A 22,779-nucleotide genomic window follows, 5' to 3' on the forward strand; every position below is an offset into this window, starting at 1 on the left:
GCATCTGCTATGGGCCAGGCACCTGCTAGTGCTGGTAGTACACTGACAAATGTGACAGTGTCCTGCCCCTGAGAAGCTCGTGATCTACTTGGGAAGATATAAAATTGATAATTAAAATACAAGGCATTGAGTGTTACAAGAGAGCAGGAATTTTCACCTTTGGTACTGTTGATTTTGGGGGCTGGATCCTTCTTTGTTGTGGGGGCTGTCTGTAGATGTTGAACAGCATCTCTGGCCTCCACCAACTAGAGGCCAGAGGAATCCTTCCTCCAGTGACGACAACCCAAAAGGTCACTAGTCATTGCCTAACATCCCCTGGGGGGCGATGCTGCCCCTGTTGAGAACCACTGTTAAGTAGAGACATTTACACAATTTCTTGGGAAAGGAGCAACTGATTCATGTAGGACAAGTGAGGTAGACTTTTCAAAAGGATGATGACATTTGAGCTGGGTCTTGAGATAGAAATATAGCTCAACAACCAGTGAAGTAGAAGTTTAGCACTTCAGGCAAAGGGGATACAATGGTATGACAGAACATAGACTATTTAGAGAACAATGTGTAATTCTTTGTAGGTGAAATTAAACTGCTTGCCAGATAAGGCTATAAAGGCAGGCTTGGGCCAGGTCATAGAGAGTCTTATATACCAAGAAAAGATGTTTAGACTTCATCCCATTGGTAATGGAGAAGCAATGAACTTATTAAGTGGTGTGTTAATATTTGCATCGTATGGCCTGTTTGATTATTCATTCAGCACCTGGTAATAGCACCCCCATTTCCTTTGGGGGAATTACCTGCCCACCATTCTGAGACTGGTGGTTTAGGTGGGGTTGAACTCATACCCTGGTTCCACAGATCTGGCTAACCACAGCATGTATCCACCTGGTCATGTGGTTAGTTCAGTGGTGGGCATGTGATATCATCCAGGCCAGTGGGGGCACACTCTAGGATTAAAGGACATCCTCTTTCCACTGGGGTTACTAGTTTAGAAGAATATTATCTTCATGTTTGGAATTTGTGGAGGGCATATTTTTTTAACTTTATTCATCTATTTTGAAAGAAAGAGTACAAGTTGTGGAGGGACAGAGAGAGAGGGAGAGAGAATCCCAAGCAGACTCTGCACCATGAACAGTGAGACTATGACCTGAGCCAAAGTTGGTTGCCTAACTGACTGAGCCACCCAGGCACCCCAATTGGAGGGCACCTTGACTCAACAATTGAAGTGCATGTTGAGGATACCAACATAGGGGAAAGTAGAAACAAGAGACAAAGCCTAAAACTGTGTGCTTTGGAGTTTGTACTCACACGTAACAATAAATCACGTTTCTAGTTTATACTGGCTTGAGTTTCTGTAACTTGGAAGGGGAAGAGAGAGAGCTGACAAATACAGTATTTAAAACATTGTTCTTGGATATCTAGAGAATTGAGTGTGTGCAGGGAAGGGTTTCTTACAAAGAAACCAGCTAGGAGGCTAGTGTACCAGTGCAGACAGAAGATAAGATGCAATGGGTGGAAATGGAGGGAACCTAAGAGAATTGATAGAGGAAATAAGAGTTTCTCCCACATGTGTTGAGTAGCATGCATGGCTTGCAGGCCCTCCACACCATGACACTGATCCTTCCTTTTCTCTCATGTCTGCATCATCCATTTAGGATTATCTCCTGGGAATGGGGTGGGATAGCACCTAAGATGACACTAAATTATCCCTTTCTCTTGGAAGCCACATTCTTGTGTAACGTCTTCTCTGTAGGTGTGGGCTAGACTTCTTGATTCGCGTCAAATGTGTGGAATAGGACAGAAATAATGAGATATCACTTCTAAAATTGGGTCATAAAAAGACATTGACTTTGCTTGTTTATTGCTTTGAGGAAAGTAGCTGCCATGTTGTGGGCTGCTCAATTGAACTGCTCATGTGGCTAGGAGCTGAGGTTGGACACCAGCCAGCAGCTCTCAGTCCACAAACTTCTGTTCTAAAGAACAGAATCCTTCCAATAACTGCATGAGTGAGTGTGGGAGTAGATCCTTCCCTAGTCAACTCCTGAGATGAAACTGCAGCCACAATTGACATTTTGCAGCCTTATCAGAGACTTAAGCCGGAGGCACCTATCACTCTGTGCCCACATCCTGACTTATAGACACTATGAGTTAATGTTTGCTGTTTTGAGCTGCTTAATTTTGGAGCAAATAGTTATGCATCAAGATACACATATTACAGTGGGATTTAGTTCCTATTTTATGTTATATAGATAGTAATCAATAAATACTTGTAGAATAAGTGAATAGATTGATTATAAACAGCAGCCCCAGATGCTTGGCAAAAAGCCCGATGACAGTGGTATACAGGATGCTGGAGAAATGGCAGTTGGAAACTTAGCTGAGACGTGAAGGGTGCAGAGACCTTTGGGACCTGGCAGCTCTGGGAACATTAATGACATACAGGAAGTGACTTTGGAAGTGTGCAAAGAGTGGGATGTATTTAAGGAGGGTGGTGTCCTGGCAGAGTAGATAGAAAAAGAGACCATTATGGAGCAGCTAGGAGGCAGGAAGATGCCAGGAGGGGCTGTTTCTGAAGCCAAAGAGAGATGTCAAGGGACTGTCAACACACCAGATGATGAAGAGATAGCAACCAAGATTAAGGACTGAACTTGGCCATGGGGTGGGGCAGAGGAGAGCAGTCATCAGTTAAGAAGATGCTAAAATCATAGCTCCAATGGAATTGTATGAACAGAAAAAGCAGATTATAGTAGATCATTGGGTGATGGAGGAATGGAGGTGATAAACATGGTCAGATTGCAGTAGAAGTAGGCCCCAACTAATAGTGCACTTAAGGTTGAAAAAGAGTTGAAGGAGGAGGGTTAACATAAACGAGCTTCAGCGTATTTACATCCTGACAACCAGGAGAGTCTGAAGACAGAACAGAGAGAACGATGAGCTGGTGTAGAAAGATCCTGGAGGAGGGGTGAAAAGATGGAAACAAGGCACTCCAGCCGGGCATTTAGCCTTGGCACTGAGAAGTGTGTTCAGATAAGTACTTACATTTTGGTTCAACATCTGTCCTGTGCTGTTCTGTTCTGTATTCTCTGTGAACTACTCCAGAAAAATGTGGTTGCTTTTATTGCCAAGTTGCTTAATTGCCTTACGGGATAATGGCAAGCAAGCTAGTCTTGGAGCTTTTGAACACGGAGACGAATCAAAGCAGGAAGAGGTAGAGAAATCAAATAGACTGATGGCCTTTTCATTGACAGTCTTTCAAGTTGGTTACCCTTTCTTTTGTCAGTCTAGTAATGGTTGCTGACATCTGCAAAATACTTTTTAAACTAAAAATAGAGAGGAATGGTAGAAAATTCTACCTGCTATCATCAGGCATATATGCTTTATGCTTTGCTTTCTTTCCCCTGTTGTCTATTAATAAAAGAACTCTCATGCAAATACCAGGTCCAGACCATTTTTAACAGTGCTTCCAGGATTAATAACCATCACTTCATACTGTTTAAAAACGACCTACCAAAAAGGAATAATGGTCTACTTGAGTCTACCACGTAAAACTGCCAATGCATTTTCACCTGTTCACTTTATCCTCATACCAGTGAGTCAAGTAGGGCTTTCATGCAAAGAAGCTGTTGCAGCAAGGCTTGACTGTCTGCCTCCACACTGCCCGGCTGGGACAGAACCTGGAGGCTCCTGAAGCCTAATTGTTTATTCTCACTAATGCATTACATCACTGTTTCTTACTCCTACTTATGGCTACAGAGACTCCAAAATGGCACTTCCTGAGTGGTCCCATGGGTTCCCTGCAAAATACCTGTAGATTTTAATATATTCATGGTGCATAATCAGTGCTTCAGAATCTTGCTAACAATTACCTCTTTTCTGTGAGTTTGAGAGCACAGCAAGCAATCATGTTTTCAAAGAGAAGGGAAATATCCATGCACAAAGCGCTCAGATCTTTAAATGTTGAATTCCTATTCTCTCCCCACTTCCAACCGTATCCACAAGTCATTCTGCTGTTGGACTAATCACACAGGTACTTGGAACACCTGTGACAGGAATACATGGGGTGTGTGTGTGTGTGTGTGTGTGTGTGTGTGTGTGTGTGTGTGTTTTGAAAAATCACATTCCCAGGTCTCATACCAGACTTTGTGAGTCAGAATCTTTAGAGTGGTACCCAGGATCTGAATTTTGGTAAGCGTCAGAGATAATTTTTTTTCTAAATGTTTATTCATTTTTGAGAGAGAGAAAAAGAGAGGGAGGGAGGGAGGGGTAGGCAGAGAGAGGAGGACAGGATCCAAAGAGGGCTCTGTGCTGATAGCAATGAGCCAGATGCAGGGCTTGAACTCACAAACTGTAAGATCATGATCTGAGCTGAAGTCAGAGGCTCAACTGACTGAACCACCCAGGAGCTCCAGAGATAATTTGTTCAAGTTTATTTATTTATTTTGAGAGACAGACAGAGCATATGAGTGGGGGAGGAGCAGAGAGAGAGAACCCCAAGCAGGCTGTGCACTGACAGAGGCTCACACAGGGGCTTGAACCCACAACCATGAGATTATGGCTCAGTTACACAGGGGCTCCAACCCACGAACCGTGAGATTATGACCTGAGCCAAAATCAAGAGTCAGACACTCAACCAACCGAGCCACCCAGGTGCCCCCCCTCCCCCGCTTAGAGATAATTTTCTTAAAAATTGTATTTATTTTTAGAGAGAGCACAAGCAAGGGCAGAAAGAGAGGGAGATAGAGAAACCCAGTGCAGGGCCCAACATGGGGCTAAATCTCATGATCCATGAGACCATGACCTCAGCCAAAATCAAGAGCCAGATGCTTAACCAACTGAGACATCCAGGTGCCCTAGCATCAGAGATAATTTTATATATACCCTGGTTTGACAACCACAAGACATTTGGACACTGGATAAGTGGAGTTTCATAGGTAATGAGAGATACAGGGTCTTTTCATTCCTATGGGGCACATCGTTGACTGTGCCTGTGAAGCCAGTATGTCCCATTCTTCTTGGGGACATTGAGAATATAGAAGATGCTATCATTGTCCCATACCACCAGACCCCTCTTACTAACTGTTAAGCATTACATCCATACATTCTGGGCTTCCAGATATCAGCACCACTGCCTAAGGACTCTCTGATCAGTAGATCCCACTCTTCCTATGCCCAAGGAAGGCTGAAGTGGCCCTGGATTAACACACTACCGTACTTAACTGATCTTTAAGCAATGGTTGACACAAATAATTGTATAAATATTTTGGACCCCTGGGCGGAGTAACTGTATGGGCATTTCTACCTTGGCTTCCATAATTCTTTAGTGGTAATAATTTGCAATTACTCACTCTGATAATACAGTTTTTGTTGGCTCTTGTCCCTTTCCTACCTCACTTTCCCACCCCTTGCCATTTTTTGTTTCCTGGGTTTGCCTCCAAATTTATACATGCACTCAAATACTGGTCTCATGGTCTTCTGGGGGAACCCAAAAGAGCATCTGCAGATTAATGCAGCAGAACATTTTGATCCAAGCCTAAAGTAATGGTGTGGGGAAATGCAGAGAAAAGAAAACCAAAGAAGGCATGGAAACATGCTTCATAGAAGAGTTCACTTCTTACCAAATGCCCACACTGTATCCTTTAGATGTTTATGTTCAATATCCCAAATTTTAGCTATTTTCTGATATTTCCTCATATTAACTACTATATACTCTTGAAACATATTCCTGGTGATTCTTTTTAATTTACAGGTTTTTGCCTCTTAATAGAAGTATAAAGAATAAATAGAAATAATAAATGTATAAATGGAGAATGTAGTAATGCACACTTTGACCATGATTTACAGACATTTTACTTCTCAGAACATCTATAACTCACCAGTAACCACTGCAAATGCATATTCTCCCTTGTAAGCTTGCATATTTCATCCTATATGGCTTAAATATCTTTACTTATCCATTTGTAATAAAATGACTAGGACTTAAAGTAAGTGCATTTGAAAGAAATCGATTGTCAATACTCTGTGCTGCTAATACATGGAACATTTTTCCCCCTGAGGTGTTAGTACATTAAGGCAAAACTATTTATGTTTTGATTATAAATTCATTAACTATTTACACTTCATTGACTTAAAGCTTTTATTTTTTTTCTTAAGTCTCACTTTCAACCTTCATGGTTGACTTCACTGAACTATTGAAAGCAATGTTTATGTTTTTTTTTAAAAAAAACATTTTTAGTAGGACTTTAGAATATATACACAATTTTTCTGTCTCATGGCCTGTGAACCCTCTGTACCTAAGAAGAGATTTTGGAGATGAAACAAAGCATGCCATGTCCCTGAAATCAGACTGCTAACAATTTAAAAATGATATTCTGAGCTTGTTAGGTTTGTAAGCTTTGAAAATTTGACTTTTTCTTCTTCTGAGTCTCAGATTCCATACCTGAAATATGGGAATAGTAATAGTACCTACCCTACAGGGCTCCTCTGAAGCTAGATGTCATGTCTGAGGCTTTGCATAGAGGAAGTTCTCAAAATTATTTTTATTTTTTCCACTTCTTTTCCCTCAAGTCCTAAGCCGGCATATAATTACTTACTACCTTATCTAGTAGGAGAATAAAACTGGCATCTAATTCCCAATTCACCATTTCATTGTGAGTAAATGAAGTTGGCAAGCGCTTTTTGCTAATGGCCACTCAGACTCTGAACTTTCAAGGCTGGAAGGAAGGAGGTTGTGGTCAGCTCCACCCAGTTTGCCTCCATGGGTCATCCAGGATTGTGGTGATTTTGTTCTGTTAGTTTAAGGCAGGCTGGGTATTGGCCCAAAATATGAAGCATCTGGAGGAGGGAGATGAAGTGTGGAAAGCAGCAGAATTGTCAAGACCATGTTGCCTTTCTTCAAGATGACCCTGCTGTAGAGCTGTTACGTGGAGATCACCACGCATTTCATCCGAACTGTTCTCATGTGCCAGGCTTGATGCCGAGGGGCTTCTCACGGGTTATACCGTTTAATTACTGACACCTTGATTTGATTCCTTAAACAAGAGCTTACTGGCCTGGTGACTGTGAGCAAGTGTTTTCATTTCTCTGGACCTCCGTTTCTTGTTGTGTAAAATGAGGATAGTAATAAAACCTCGTTGATGGAGTTGTTAGGAGGGGTCAATGAGAATGTGAGTGGAGGTGTGGACCATGAGGCTTGGTTCATAGTAAGCCTGAGTAAACATTAATGATCATTACTGTCTCACTACTATTACTAGTGGTGGTACTCCTGCTCTCTCTGTATGGATCAGGATGCTTTGTATCAGTGGACCCCTCCTTGGGTGACTTGCCCCCCAGAGAGACTACGGAAGTGTCTGGAGACACTTCTAGTTCTCGGAATTGGTAGGAGGGGATAAAGGGGTGTTAGACAGCCAGGCATGCTACAGCCATGGAGTGGGTAGAGGCTAAGGATTCTGCTAAACATCCTGTAGGGCATAGATAGCCTCCCCCCCGGCTACTACAAAGCATTATCTGATCCAAAATGTTAGTAGAGCCACATTCAAGAAACTCTGCTTTAGGGCATATATATAATGATAGATGTTACTGGTTCTTTATTCTGTCCTGCTCTGTAATCCTCAGGCTGGTCATAAGATACCTATGGCAGGTCCAGAGGTCATAACTACACAAGGAAACATCTGGAATAAGAAAAAAAATTTTTTTCTATGGGTTTCACTTGAGTCAAGAAGAACACATTCAATAAGCATATAAATCACCTTTTCCTGGGTCAGATAACACGGGGTCTATGACAATTCCTAAACCAATCTCTTACTGAAAGCCTGGAGTTATCATGCTTGAAGATGTGGATCACTTTCGGTGTCCTCTGTATTAATAGTTGCTATTATTATATTAATTATGTCTTCATTATTTTTATCACTATCATTATCTCTGTTTTTTTCCCTTTTTTCCTATTTTACACAAAAGAAAGCGGAGGATTAGTGATGTTTAAAAAATCTTGCTTAGTTCACATTGCTATTACATGCTAGATAACACCATATGAAAACAGAATCTCTTAGTCTAGAGCTTTATCCACTTTTTTCTTAAAGATGTGTGATTCTATATTTCTTAAAGACATACTAAATTATATATAAATTAGCCAACCCTAAACCAAGGACACAGCTTAATCTGTATACTCATTATTGGCCAAGCATTTGGAAATCTTTGTTTACTCAATTCTGACCATGCTCAAAATATTTGTTTCCAGAATGCATTTTATATAAGCAGGCTTCCTTTTGTGTTGCAGATCACTGAACCTCCCTTTTTATTTTTCTTATTCCAAGACCAATGGACTAGGAATCCCTACTTTCATGACTGTAAATCACTGACATGATTCTAAGCCTACCAAAATGGAGTGTAAGTTCTAGTAAACAGAAAGACAAGATACATCATGACTTAGACTTCATGAGCCCAGCTCCGACACAAAACAGACTTAATTTTGAATCTTGGCCTACCCATTCACTAGCTGTGTGGGCTTGGCCAAGCCATTGAACTTCCTCCTCCTTTTAAGCTTTGGTTTTCTCATCTATAAAAAGGAAAGCATGATGGTACTTACACCTAGAATTGTACTGTGAAGATCAAATGAGATAATACAAGTAAAGAGCTTGTAGAGTAAATGCCACATACTTATTTCTATTGCTATTCTTAAAAAATTGTTTTTAAATGTTTATTTTTGAGAGAGAGACAGAGTGTGAATGGGAGAGGGGTAGAAAGAGAGGGAGATACAGAATCTGAAGCAGGCTCCAGGCTCTGAGCTGTTGGCACAGAGCCCGACATGGGGTTTGAACCCATGAACTGTGAGATCAGGACCTGAGCGGAAGTTGGATGCTTAATCGACTGAGCCACTCAGGTGGCCCTCTGTTGTTATTCTTATCATCAGGATTGTTCAAAATCTTCCTTATGTTGCCATTACTGCTATCATCATCATTATTTGGGGGATGTGGGCAGGAAAGGAAAAAGGATGAGCCCAAGGAGAAGTAGAGAAACCATCACAAACTATTTCAAAGAAATTAAAAAAATTTTTTTTAATGTTTATTTATTTTTGAGAGATATAGAGACCGAGAGCAAGCGAGGGAGGGGCAGAGAGAGAGGGAGACACAGAATTCGAAGCAGGCTCCAGGACCCGAGCTGTCAGCACAGAGCCCGACACGGGACTCGAACTCATGAACCGTGAGATCATGACCTGAACCGAAGTCGGATGCTTACAGACTGAGCCACTCAGGCGCCCCTAAAGACATTTTTAAACAGTGTGTAAGTTTGCATCTTTTCAGAAAAAGGATACATCCCTAGACACTGGATGGCTTATTCCCGGTATTAAATGCCTTGGTTAATATCAAACTCCTGAATTTCATGATAGATCATGAGTTAGTTCAACCGATCAATAACTATATATTGAGTATCTGCCATGTGCCCAATGACTGAAGGGGGAATAGAGAATATGAGGTGAAATTCATTCCCTTGTGGTCTTCAGTCTATTTAATTAGTTCATTAGTTGACCTAGACTGTGATAAAGCTTTGAGGTAAGCCTGAAGACTGAGCACTTGAGGGCAAGTCAGGTCTTACATAATATTAAGATTGTGTGAAGATTTTTATTTGATCATAGTCATTTATAAATCAATTGAAAATCTTCTCTTCAGTGACTGCTATTGCACAGTATCCTTTGGGAGGAGAAACAGAAGGATGCTTTACTACTTCAGTTATTTTTAGTTTGCTTTTTTTCATCCTTCTCCTATCTTCATGTACCACTCATCATCCTAAAAAATCCTAGAGCACTTTGGAGTAACCTATGAATCCTATGGTTCCCTAGACGTTTACACTGATCATCTGGAAAAGTTCTTGAACAAATAACAAAAATGATCATCGATACATCAGTGAAGGCAGCGCAATGTGAAGGCCATGAGTACTGGAATTATGGATGGTAGGTCTGGAATGCTTTTGAATCATTTCCTCATAAGTTGCTTTTTGATAAAGCAAACATGCCTGTTGTTTCAATTCAGGGCCCTTTATGAGCTTGCTCCAGTCGGTATCTTCAGCTTCATCGTTCACTGCCTTGCCTAATGCACTACTTTCCAGCCCTTTGAATTTAGCATGACTCTACTTATATCGAATAGATTTGCTGTTCCTTGAAGGAGAAATGCTCCCTTTTGCTTCAGATAGTTTCCTAACCTGTGTTCTTCTCCAGAAATGGCCTTCACCCAACTCTTAGGGTAATTCTGTTTATCTTCTCTGTTTAGAGGTGATCTCCTCGAGAAAGCTTTGTCTGACCTTCCTCTTCCCCCCATGTCTGACTATATTCTCCCATTCAGTAGACAATGAAATCTTTCTCAATTGTTGAGATCACTTATTTATGTACCTACTTACCATATTAGAGTATAAGTTCCTTGAGTGCAGGGACTGTGTTTAGTTTATATAGGAAATGGTTTACAGGAGAGACTAGTCCTTGAGTGAGATACATGTTTGATGGCTTAAAGAATGAGGACTAAATGGATGAGTAGATTGATCTCACCCTACTTCAGAGAGGTCATCCTATTTAGACAGCAGTGACCACAAAGGAGCAGGAAGGTTCACCAAACATTTATTGAGCTTATTATACATTTGGCCCCCAGCACTGAGGAACTTTTCAGTCTAATGGTGGAGAACAACATTTACAGTAGGTGAAGACAAATGATATGATAAAACTAAATAGAGGTGTTTAGGGAGTTCAAAGAGAGGCACTGGCCTTATCCATATGTGTGCAGGGGTGTGTGGAGAGGTGGGAGTTGGCAGGGAGAAAGGGATGCCTAAATGGAGATCTAAAAGCTATATATAAACTATCCAGGAAAAGAGAGTTTGTAGGAGTATTCCAGGTTGGAAACAGCATATGCAAAGAGTTGGAGAGCAAGAAGAGGAAATTATCTCCAGATCAGAGGGTCAATATAAAATGACAGCCAACTCATCTAGAAGCTTGTAACTCATGTAGAAGACTTTACACTTTATCTTGGAGGGCCATGAGGAACCTTAGGAAGATACTAAATTTGAAAGTGAGAGAAGATTTACACTGTAGATGGATCTTGAACACTTTGAACACTGTTAGTGCAGCCAAAGAATGAGGGTACAAAGTCATTCTTTCCTACCAGCTTTATGGAAGACATTTTGACATATGTTTAGATCACAGATTGCAAAGTAATTTTTATGTCCAGTAGGAGGAGCCAAAGTCTCCATGTTCTTTACCACCACAGCTGGGCAGGTCTTGGCCCGGGGTTGTCCCAGGAGCTGTCTAATTCAGCACCCCTCATTACCTAGAAGTGACTCAATATGGAGAAATGATACAGAAACTCTGCCTGGAATGTGAAAAGAAACAAATAGTTTCCAAATGAATAGCATAACAGCATACTATATTGATCTGCACTCTAATTTTGCTTTAAATTGTAATGAACGTCTCCTTCACTCATGTACAAAGCTTTTTTAAGCCACAAAGCAACACAGGTACCAGTGACTCATGCCTGATACTCATAGCTAATATATCTAGGCTTATTTTGACTCCAGAATAAGTCAAGAATCGACTCAGACTGACCTTGATTTTAAGATAGTTAAATCTGTTTTATTTCACTTCCAAGAGAAAAAATATATATATATTAAAAAATAATAAAAGCACCTAGTGATTACCCATTTTAATGAAACAACAGCCAGTGTTTTTGCCTTAAATGATTGCATTCATTTTTCCCCCTTCTGGAATAAAAATGAAGGAGCACAGGGAAACAATTCCTGTTAGTGAATTTGCAAAAAACATTATATTTCAACAGAACTTCCCATTAACAGCCATTTATTTCTTCTCTCATTATTGATAATTTGCTTTTAAATTGAGAATACCTTTTTTACAACCCATCTTATCTCCCTGCACGGCTAGACAATTACATTTAAATTTGGTGGTTTTCCCATTGTAAACAGTTTCTGGAGGAAATGATTACAATGTTACTAACCCAGATTTATGGCTTCATTGTGCTACCAGTGAAGGGTAAGAGACTAGTATAAAGGGAAAAAAAGTTGTTTACATACAAATATATTATTATCAAAGAGAGTCCTAAGGAAGCATATGGTAAAACCAACCCAAATTGCAAAATCATCTACCGGGGCCAGTGATACAGATGACTTTCTGTATTTTGCAAACTTATTTTCTCAAATGATGATAACATATAACATGTTTGTTTGTTTTTAATTCCAGTTGTAGTTAGAAGTTTCCTTTCCTTGTTTTATCTTAATATTGGAAGAAACCCTAGCCTGACAGGATTGCAGAAGAACTCTAGGGTCTGCTCCTTGTTAGGGACTAGGAAACGCTCATGTTGCAAAGCAAAAACATGCGACATGGTCCCTACTTGTGGAAATCTCATAGTCCTACTTGGAAGAGGAGCCATACTGCTAATACAAAAACATTCGAAGAGGTGGGCAAGAAAATGAACATGAGCCTCAGATCAACTGTTCAAGGCCAGAATCTAGCCTTGTCCAATCCCAGTTGCCCCTGAGAAGGCAGTGTGGCAGGTGACACATACCATTAAGTTAGGAAGACCTGCCCTGAAATCCTGGTTGCTTGCCCGTTGTGTGGCCTTCAGCAAAGTATAACCCCAGTGGCCCCCCAACCTTGCTGTGCAGCATAATCACCTAAAACAGTTATCCAAAAAACAAATCAACAGCCTCCAAGCAAACAGAGTTTCTGGCTTAGCGAGTCCAGGTGGGCCAGAAGAAGCATTGCTTTAACCTTTCTGAGCACCTGGTTGGGGACCTGGTTAAGCCTACGGTATGTACTTCATCAGGTGTTGAGAAAATTCAATGTAAATGCTTCTGCATCGGGCAAAAAAAAGGAAGTCCTTATTGAGTGGTAGTAGTTCTTTAGGAGTCACAGGGATTCTGGTACTAAGGCAGCTGCTAAGAGGACAGTCTCTAGACCCCTGCAGAGTCCTGGGTTAGGCAGCCTGCAAGAGGCCAGGGCACGGGCCACAGTGCACATTCCCTTCCTGCAGGGTGTCTGGCCTCCATAACTTTTTGCATCTCGGATAGGGCTCCATCTGTGTCCGGCCGTAGATTTCAAGATTCACCGGACAACTTTCCCAGAACAGAAATGGATGGGGGCAAGGAGCCGGCTCCACTTAGCATTTCCTTAGGGCGTCAAGAAACGTGGGGGTCAAGATGGAGCGGGGCGCGGGCACTCAATGAGCGACTCCACTTTGGGACAAGGACCTAGGGACGCAAAAGACTCGGGCTCATGACCCGCACTTCCAACTCTCCCCCCTTCACCTGTTTAGGCCCGAAGACCTAGGCACAGGGTCGCCTGCGGACCCGGGTTCTGCCCTCCACTGCCTGCTGGAATCCGAGGCTGCACGCGTGACAACAGCAGCGGTCCTGGCGACAGGGAGGGGGAGGGGGCGCTCCCGCTCGCACCGGATTATTTTTGGCTCCGCAGCCTGGGCTGCTTGCTGCCTGTCGCGCGCGCGCACACTCGCCAGCTCGCGCTCTCGCTCGCTCGCTCTCTCTCTCTCTGTCTCTCTCTCTCTCTCTCTCTCTCACACACACACACACACACACAGTCACACATAGACACGCGCGCACACGCACATACACATGCACACGTTTTCTTGCTCGCTCTCTCGCTCTGTTCTCCTTTGTTTATTTTCTAATCTGTGTTTCTGTTTGAAGATCTCCTTTCCACTGTCTACTGTCCGCCTGCAAGCGCTCTCGCAGGCTGACCAGGCGCACACCGCTCCCCTTCATCACCCCAGCCCTCCTCCCGATCTCCCCAAGCGCGAGCGCGGGGTTTGAAGGTCACCTCCTTTCCAGTCCCGGTGCGAGCCGCGCCGCCGCCTCCTCCTCCAGCTGGAGCGGGTGGCACAGGCGGTGCTGCCCTGAAGTGGTTCTCGCAGCAGCGGGCTGCTGCAGCGGACAGAGCCCGGGGTCTGCACGGGTGGGGAAACCCGAACTCGCGGAGGGGAATCCCTTGCGCTGCGGCCCAGCCCCCGGGTGCACCCGCTGTGGGGCGGGGGCGCTCTGCCAGTCCTGGGGACAGCAAAGGCAGCTGCGGCCGGACCCACGCGTGCGCCTCCGGGACAGGAGGAGGAAGGAACGAAAGAGGCTCCCCGCATCTGGAGGGGACAGCGCCGTGCGCCCCGCCCCTGCGTCCGGAGTGAGAGAACTCTGAGCCTCCGACCTAGGCAGAGCACGGAGGAGCGGATGGTGTCTCGGCACTGAGGAACCTTGCGCTCTAGTCGTTCTGGAAGTGGCCGTTAGGACCCAGGCTGTCCGAACCCGCGCCTTGCCCAGCTGTGCCCAGCCCATTGCCCAGGCAGGGGCGCCAGGGCGGGGCTGACCTGCCCGCGAAGTTGCGGACAGCGTGGGAGAAACCAGCACCCCCTTTCGCCGCCTCCAGCTCATGGTGAGTGTGACTGGGGGTGCTGAGAGCGCAAGGGAATTGGAGGGTCTGGGGACGAGAGCGGAAGGCGACTGGAGCTAGGCTCGCTGGGAGTTCTAGGTAAGTCCAAGCGGAATCACCGCCTTTGCGTTCCCCCCACCCCCCAATTAGCCCAAAGGGTCCCACGGGGGAAGGACTTAGGTCTCCAAGAGCTGACCTCCTCCCAGCGCCAGGCTGGAAGAGCTGGACTGGGAACTTTTTCTGTGTGGTGGAAAGATCTCCATGTACATTCGCGTAGGGCCCGGGATCGTGAGCCCTAGCGCTTTACTTCCATAAGCACGCCCTTCCTCGCCCCAGAGCGCCCCTCCGGAGCGCCAAGGCTGCCCTGTCTGCTCTCTTGGGAGCGAGTCCCAGGTGCAGAGACCGGCGGGAACCTGCCTGCGCACTTTGGTTAGTCTATCTGGCTGGCTGGAAGCGAGATTTCAGTGCGCCCTGGGTCGCTGCCTTCTCCACCGCCCTTCTCGAGGTCTGAGGGAGGAGGTACTTTGGTGGCCTACGAGGGGGGGTTTAGAAACGCCAAACCTCCTGTGGGAGGCGGGGAAGAGAGGAGGGTCACTGAGCTGGAGGGAGAGCTTCGTGTTTATTGGTACTGGCCTAAACGCCCGGAGATGTCACCGCGAGTTCAGCCCTGGGGAAGGGGGCCAGCCTGGGAGCTCAGGACCCGGAAACTCACACCGCACCCCTTGGGTCCTTTGACGTCTTAGACAACTTCACCCCGGGGTATGTGTTTGGGGGCGGCGGTAACAGAGTGGCAGCACAGGCCAGGGTCGCCCGTTTTCTGCTCCAATTTCTCAGCTCCAAGGATGGAGGTGAGGGCGGGGTTACGGGGCTGTTCCCACATCTCCGCTGCCTGGGGGATCACCTGGCAGGGATGCTCCTGGAGTCTCCAAGGTGCTAGGTCTAGGGACCAGGTGTCATGAAGAGCCCGGAAGCTGCCCTAGCGGAAAGGAAGGGGGAAGACCCGGACCCACCCAGCCCAGGAATTACCAACTCCATTCCCTGCCGCCAGGGAGCTGGGGGCCCTTCACTTATGTACTGGCAGGGACCAGGGTGCACCTGCCAGCCGAGGAGGGTTTGGGGCGGGGCTGCTCGCGTGCTCGGAAATCCGCGCCTGGCGGTGTGGAGGATTGGTGCCCAACCACGGGTCTTCTCAGTGGAACTTGTAAAGAAGTGGGGGAGGTGTTGCGGAATAGCTTTGAGCCGAAATATGATGCGCCATAACTCGACTTTTCTTTTATAACAGTAATGATTATTTATTTATTTATTTATTTATTTATTTATTTAAACCCAGTGCGCCCCAGCTGGTGATCCCTCTCAGCCCCTGTCTTAGTTCATCTACCCTCCATTTCCATTTATCTTTTTTTTTTTTTTTTTTTTTTTTTTTAAATGAGAGGACCTGAATCCTTTCAATTTTTAAGTGACCACACAGGACCCGGCTGGAGACACAGGCAGATTTATTTTTGGCCAAGGACTTTTGTTTCTTCAGAGGCAGAGGACCTGGGGCCTATACAGGGTAAAGGTGGCTCTGGCAGGTATTGTGCTGCAAACAGGGGCTGACTCCAAACCTTCCACTTTTTGAGGGAAACACTGGTTCCAGAGGAATCTACTGGGTTTTCCCTATGTTAGCTCATGGTTGAGTTGGGTTAGGAAGAAACAGGCATCATCTGTTACAGTTTTCTGGGGTGTTTCACAGGTTGTAGAGAGTAGAGTTTTATCACAGAGAAAACCACAGCCCGCCCCTACATGCTAGCTGTGTGACCTTGGGCAAGTTACTTGACCTCTCTGTGCTTCAGTTTGTTTACCTGTTAAATGGGAGTTTCAGTGGTAGTGTTGGCCCCAGAGGGCTTGAGGGATAAATAAATAAAGCATTAAACACTTAGGACAAGGTCTGACACATGGTAAGTGCCTGGATAATGTTAGGGTTTCCCCCCCTCCCCTTAATCAAGTTGGATACCCTGTATTTTCAGCCTTATAACACCTGGTGGGATAGAGTAGGCAGGCATTTTCCCTTACACACACACTTTCTCTTAAACAGCAGATGAAAAGGAAACAAAAAGGGAGGTTGATCAAGAGAGGTTGCTCAGGAGAAGCCTCAGTCTCTCTGAGAGAGTCTCCTGCTCCACACATGTTCCAAGGAGGGTGGGAGAGGTGCAGCCCACTGGCCCGGATGCAGTCTGGTGACCTTCGATGCCATCTCAACAAGCACAGATGCCCCGAAACTAAGTTTTTGTAGCACTTGTGCATTTCTTCAAATCAACAGAAAGGCCTGCTTCTCCTCAGTCTCCTGGGAAGAAAGCATCATCTCAGTAAATCTTCCTTTTCTCAGAACACACTGTCTTTTTAATATCACCCTGTGGTCCCAGAGTCTTCCAGTCAGAAACGAGCCGAAACGTGGGTCTGAGCACATTTTTTTCCTCCTGGGATTGACCCTTTCTGCTCTATTTTCTCTTCATGATAATTGATGCTATTTTTTTACCTACTCCTCTAAGGTCTGAGCACAGGCCTTTCAGACATCCTCACATCTCTGATGACTTTTTTTTTTTTTAAACAAGTTTAGCCTTTTCAGTTCAAGCCCTACCAAACCATTATAGTTTATAAAATTCCTTTCAGATAAGTTTTTTTTTTTTCTTTTTCGGCATCCAGAAAATTGGGTCTGCTCTGTATAAATATGTCTGGCATTTCACCTTTCCAAAAATTAGACCATTTTATTTGCATCCTTTAAGCTGATGTGTGGAGTAATGAACACATTCCAAGAGGGAAATCGGATCTGACACAGAAAATACTTTGGGGACCCAGCGATTTCCCAGCGGCATGGATGAAGACTTTTGAAATCCAAGTGCATTTGCTCTGAAGGACACAGGGCAGCTAGGTCTACCTTTGCCACCCAGCATGGGAGATACATAGCAAGCATCCTCATCAGCTAATACTGGTAGACTTTGCTAAAATCATCTGGCAATTTGTCACATTTACATTCCCCCGAATTGCCTGAGAGAAAACTTTGTTATGCCAAAGACCTCAAACATGGAGAAATGTTTTTAAAGGAGTCTTGAGGCTCTCCCTGATGCCTACCTTCATTATTTAAAATACTGCCTCAGGGCACACGTATAAATATTAAAACTTTAATTAAAGAATCAATCAGTGAGGGAGCTTCAAAATGAGGGGCACCCAGAACATTCAGATGACTTCAACAGAACATGGTTCTCTAGATTGTAAGGTCTGAGTGGTCTGATGGAAATGACATACAGGGTTTTAAGGAGAGGTAGTCATCATCCTGTTTCGTGTCTGTAGTTGCCGGGAGCTGCCATCATTGCCATTGGTTTGTCATTGATCACTAGACACAGGACATGATACACTGGTGGGTATGTCTCTCTTGGGGGAGGAAAGCCTAATGTAATAAACACTTATCCAGGAGACACCGCATGTCAGACATTCTGCCCAGGGAGGGAGCAAGGCCAATGAGAATGTTTTTCTTTGGGGGCTTCTATTGTCATGGGGAAAGCCAGACAGTAAGCAAGGGATGGAAATGTACTTTTATAAGGATAATGATTAAGGGTTACAGAAATTATAATGTGACAATATGGTAGAGAGTGGGTTGGAAGGGCTTTCCAAGGAAGAGAGATTTGAGCTGAAATCTAAATGAAAAGAAGTAGCTGACACGTTTCAAGCTATACATTCCTCCCATGAGTATTTACTGTGCATTGCCAACTACTGTTCAAAGCACTTGAAATGCAGAGTGATCAGTATGTATAGATACCCTGTGATGATGAAATTTCCATTCTAGGATAGTTATCCGCACGAAGAGAGTTTGAGAAAGTGCAAAGGCCCTCAGGCAGAAGCAGTGATACCATTGTATGGATGAAGTTGGGTCATACAGGTCCTTGAGCTTTGGTAGGGAGTCTGGATATTAAGCCAGTGGGAAGCCATTGGAAGATTTAATGCAGAGAAATGCCATGATATATTTATGTCTTTGGAAGGGTAAGCCCCACAACATCTAAAAAACTAAACTTTGTTTTTTCCCTTTCCTTTCTGAGAGCAAAATCTTCGATTCAAGAAGAAAGATGAGTTTATAGGAAAGAAGAACCCCAAGTTTCTCAGTAATGCTCACTGTGTGTGGGTACAACATTGAGCATGTATCTTTATATGTGGTCCGGCTTAGTTCTTTATCTAGGAGTGCCTTCAAAGAGGGAATACTCCAGGGTGCCTGGGTGGCTCAGTTGGTTAAGCGTCTGACTCCGGCTCAGGTCATGATCTCACTGTTTGTGAGTTCAAGTCCTGCATCGGGTTCTGTGCTGACAGCTCAGAGCCTGGAGCCTGCCTCACATTTCGTGTCTCCCTCTCTCTCTACCCCTTGCCCGCTCACACTCTGTTTCTCCCTCTGTCAAAAATAAATAAACACACGGGGCGCCTGGGTGGCTCAGTCGGTTAAGCGTCCGACTTCGGCTCAGGTCATGATCTCACGGTCCGTGAGTTCGGGCCCCGCGTCAGGCTCTATGCTGAGCTCAGAGCCTGGAGCCTGCTTCAGATTCTGTGTCTCCCTCTCTCTCTGACCCTCCCCCATTCATGCTCTCTCTCTGTCTCAAAAATAAATAAACATTAAAAAAAAAGTGTAAAAAAAATAAAAAATAAATAAACATAAAAAAAAAAGAGGGAACACTCCACTTCCCCCCCGCCCCCCCCGCCACACACATCTTCCCAGCAGCTTGATCGGCACCTCTTCTGCACACAGATCCCCTTTATCGATCGTCTATTCCAGTAGGTCTCCTTTCAGATTGTGCCCATGTGTTTCTCCCATTGGCGGTTGTGATGTTGGATACTGACAGGAGAAAGGGGTTGTTTCCTCAGAGCTCTGAGTACGACTGACATTGTCCATCTTTGGAAGACTCTCCTGGTCTTGGAAGGTGGAGGTATGGTTTGATGGAGGGCTTGGACATCCAGGTAGCTCAACTTTCTTCCCAAATTTGACGCAAACCTGTGTCTCTTTATCCTCAAACCTGGAACTCTGTCTGAGCCGGTTAGATACACTGTGACAGTAAGAAGTGTATATGTTGTGAACACTTCCTACACAACACAAGCTGTGCTAAGTACTCTGCCTGCATTGCTATGTGGTGAGCTCTGTTTTTCTGGCAGGTGATTATCCCCCTCACTTTGCGTTTCACCTTGCTCTCCTCCACCCATCCATCCCAAAACCCTTGCTCGGGGGAACCCTCCCTCTTTCCCTGTGTGGATTCCCGTTCCTTACACTTACCCCAGGGGCAGCTTTCTATGTACTTGAGTGATCTGTTTCATCTCTTTCTCTTACTGTACTGAACAGTAAGCTCCAGGTGGACCCTGCATGCACCTGGTTCAAACATCACCGTATCCCTAGCATCTAGCGTGGTGCATGGCACAGGGTAGATGCTGGGTATGTTAATAGAGTTATTCCCTTTGATGCATCTAACACACTTTGAGATGGATTCTCTTCATGTCTCCATTTTGCGATAGATTGAAGGGTTTAGGCAGGCAAAGCAGTTGGCCTCAGGATGCTGCAGCAGGTAAGTGGCATACCCAGGACTTTGAACCTGATGGTCTGAGTCTGTAGCCCATGAAACTAATCACTGCATACTCTGCCTCTTTTGCTGCCTTTCTGAGATGCTAGGGACGGAGGAGGTGGTGCATTGCAGAGGTTAGGGGGACCTTGCTGCTTAACTTGAGCTGCTCTCAGAAGTGATGCTGAGTCAATCAGAGGCACAAAAGGAAAGCAGGGTACCTGTTTCTACTTGCCACGATGTATCTTTTTTGTTTCATAAGAGTGGTCTGAACTGGTGCAGTCTGTCTCTTGCTTTTCTGTTCCTTCGCTTAGATCCTGAGAGCCCTGGGTTCTGGCCCCTACCCCCAGGCTCAGGCTTTGAGTATGATTTCGCAGGGAGTCTGGGACCACCTCTCTGGCTACCGGCAGTCCTTGGGGATAATACTCTCAAAGCTGGCAGTGCTCTGACAACCCCTCAACGAAGCATGCAAACCACTGTTCGCTCCACAGAGGCAGGATCACTCTGTCATCTGAGTTAGCTCCCTTTTCATTTCTTCTGAGAACAAAATTAGACCTTTGCCAACATAATAGATCAACTTGTGTAACCACCTTACTCATTGGGAGGCCAGGTTTTCCTCAATTTTCTGTTTCCTGTGAGTTTTAGAGCATAGAGTCAGAGATGAGGGCACAGACTGAGGTGTCCAAAGTTGTCTTCTTTGTACCATCATGTGTTCCATAAGTGTAAGTGCTACCACCTGTTGGAAGCATGTTCTCTGCTGGGGCTTCACGTACGGCATCTCTTCAGCTCTTTGTCACAAGCCCTTTATCATCCCAACTTTGCAGGTGGGGGACCTGAGGCCCAACAAATGGGTTGCAGAGTCACGCAGTTGCTTCCGGAGTCTGTGCGTGTCTCACCTACTCTGCACCAAGAGGACGTGCTGGGTGCTGAGTGACCCCGCAGAGGAACCATTACAGGTTTAGAGACAGGAGGTGGGGCAGGGCAGCAGTTAGGATCTTAGAATCACACTGTCTGGCTTCAGTTCGAGCTTCCTCACATTCTCGCTCCATGACCTTTGGTCTTAATGGACCTCTCTGCACCTCAGTGTCCCCCTCTACATGGAGATAATAACCATCCCAACAAACCATCTAGTTTGTGTTTAGTAGGGATGCTTGCTGTGATGGTAGCAGCAATGATTATTGTCATTTAATAATAATGATACCATTATTACCATTACTGCTGCTACTAGAATTTCACACTTCCTCCAGGCAGCAAATTGGCTCCAAAATATGATTCCTTCATTTTCCTTTCGACTGTAACCAAGATGATAAATTGAGAGTGAAGGGGAGGAACCCAGCATAGCTGCTAACGTATACTTGAAGGAGTTGACAGACCTGAGTCGCTCTATGGAGTTCTGCCTGCAGAGGCTGCCTGACAGCAGCCATATGCATGAGCTCTGATTGATTGGCAGAGAGAAACACTAATTTATTAGACTCGTTATGAAAAGTGACAGAGCGGGGAATCGAGAGGCTGATTCAGCAACAGTGGCCCTGGCTAGATCTCAGCACTGCTGGCTTTGTGTTCGTGTCCCTTGGGACACACCCTCCGTCTTGATTGTGGGGTCACTGCTTATATTCTAGAATGAGTCTCTTAACGAAGCCCCGGGAATGAGTCGCTTCTCCGTAGGTCTTTCTGAAGGGAAGGCTAGCCTGTGGCATGGCTCATAGTCATGGCCATGTGACACGTCTTTTCCTTTGGCAGCCTTAGAAAGGTGAGTCCAGTTTAGGCTGCTGCTGACTGCAAAGCCTGATAATGGAGAGCTCGCGTGCAGAAATTCTCCAGGGGAAAGAAAGTAGTTTTCGTTTGCACAGGTTGGAAAATTTTAGGGGTTTCCTTGGGGAGTGTAAGGAGGAGATTGATACCTGTCTTTAAGAACAGAAGACTCTTCCTGGGAGGGCTTCTTATTTCTGATCTGGGGAGTTTGGTCAGTCTGAATTATAGCATGTAGGATGCTAGCTAACTAAGGTGATGATGACACATTGACCTAAGCTAATGGAGTTGCTGTGGAGTGAGAAAAGCTTTGAAATGACCAAACTCCCTGAGAGCAAAGGTTTGAGGGGACACAGGCTTTGGAGCCAGCCGTGCCTAATTTTTTTTTTTAATTTTAATTTTAATTTTTTAAAAACTTTTAAAATTCATTTTTGAGAGAAAGAGACAGAGTATGAGTGGGGAAGGGGCAGAGAGAGGGAAACACAGAATCCAAGGCAGACTCCAGGCTCTGAGCCATCAGTACAGAGCCCAACGTGGGGCTCGAACTCACAGACTGTAAGATCATGACCTGAGCTGAAATCAGTCACTCAACCGACAGGGCCACCCAGGTGCCCCGTGCCTATTTTTTTGAGTCCAAATTCTGCCACTTTCTAGCTATGTGACCTTGAGTGAGTCACTGCACCTCTCTGAGGCTTCATGTCCCTGTCTGTTAAAGGATGGATGATTCTGTCTCCCGTAGCAAGGATTGGTGCTCCAGAGTAAGGCATGGGAAGCAGTTATCCCATGACCACTTTGGAGTAGGCATACCTCATCTGTTCACTGACCCGTAGCATTCAGACAAGAGCTTTCTCTCCAAGAACTACTCAAAGCCTAGTTTGTTTGAATTTACAGTGTTCTTTGAGAGTATGTCATGAGGATAAGGAACCACATATCCCCACTCCATAAATGGAGTTCGACTGAATTGTGCTGTGCTGCTGTTGGCTTATAATGAGATTATATTAAAAAAAAGTCCTTTGACCCTATGTTTAAAGAAATAGGTATTCTATATAT

General features: G+C 44.9%; 1 protein-coding gene across 23 annotated transcripts in view; it reads left to right on the forward strand.

The window, feature by feature from the left end:
• The window catches only part of RBFOX1 (RNA binding fox-1 homolog 1), a 2,061,409-nt gene that overhangs the window by 588,273 nt on the left and 1,450,357 nt on the right, over positions 1-22,779 (forward strand). The window contains exon 1 of one of the 23 annotated variants that reach the window (XM_019468832.2): positions 13,529-14,419. The exons of 21 other annotated variants lie outside the window; for them this stretch is intronic. In XM_019468832.2, coding sequence (XP_019324377.1) covers positions 14,417-14,419 — 3 coding nt within the window. In that variant the 5' untranslated portion in view covers positions 13,529-14,416. Of the gene's footprint in view, positions 1-13,528; positions 14,420-15,156; positions 15,176-22,779 lie in introns of those variants that run through there. One more of the 23 variants, XM_053894479.1, reaches the window with a different exon arrangement.

The sequence above is a fragment of the Panthera pardus genome, unplaced genomic scaffold (genome assembly GCF_024362965.1).
Source record: "Panthera pardus isolate Hobbes unplaced genomic scaffold, ASM2436296v1 HiC_scaffold_5, whole genome shotgun sequence".
Lineage (NCBI taxonomy): Eukaryota > Metazoa > Chordata > Mammalia > Carnivora > Felidae > Panthera > Panthera pardus.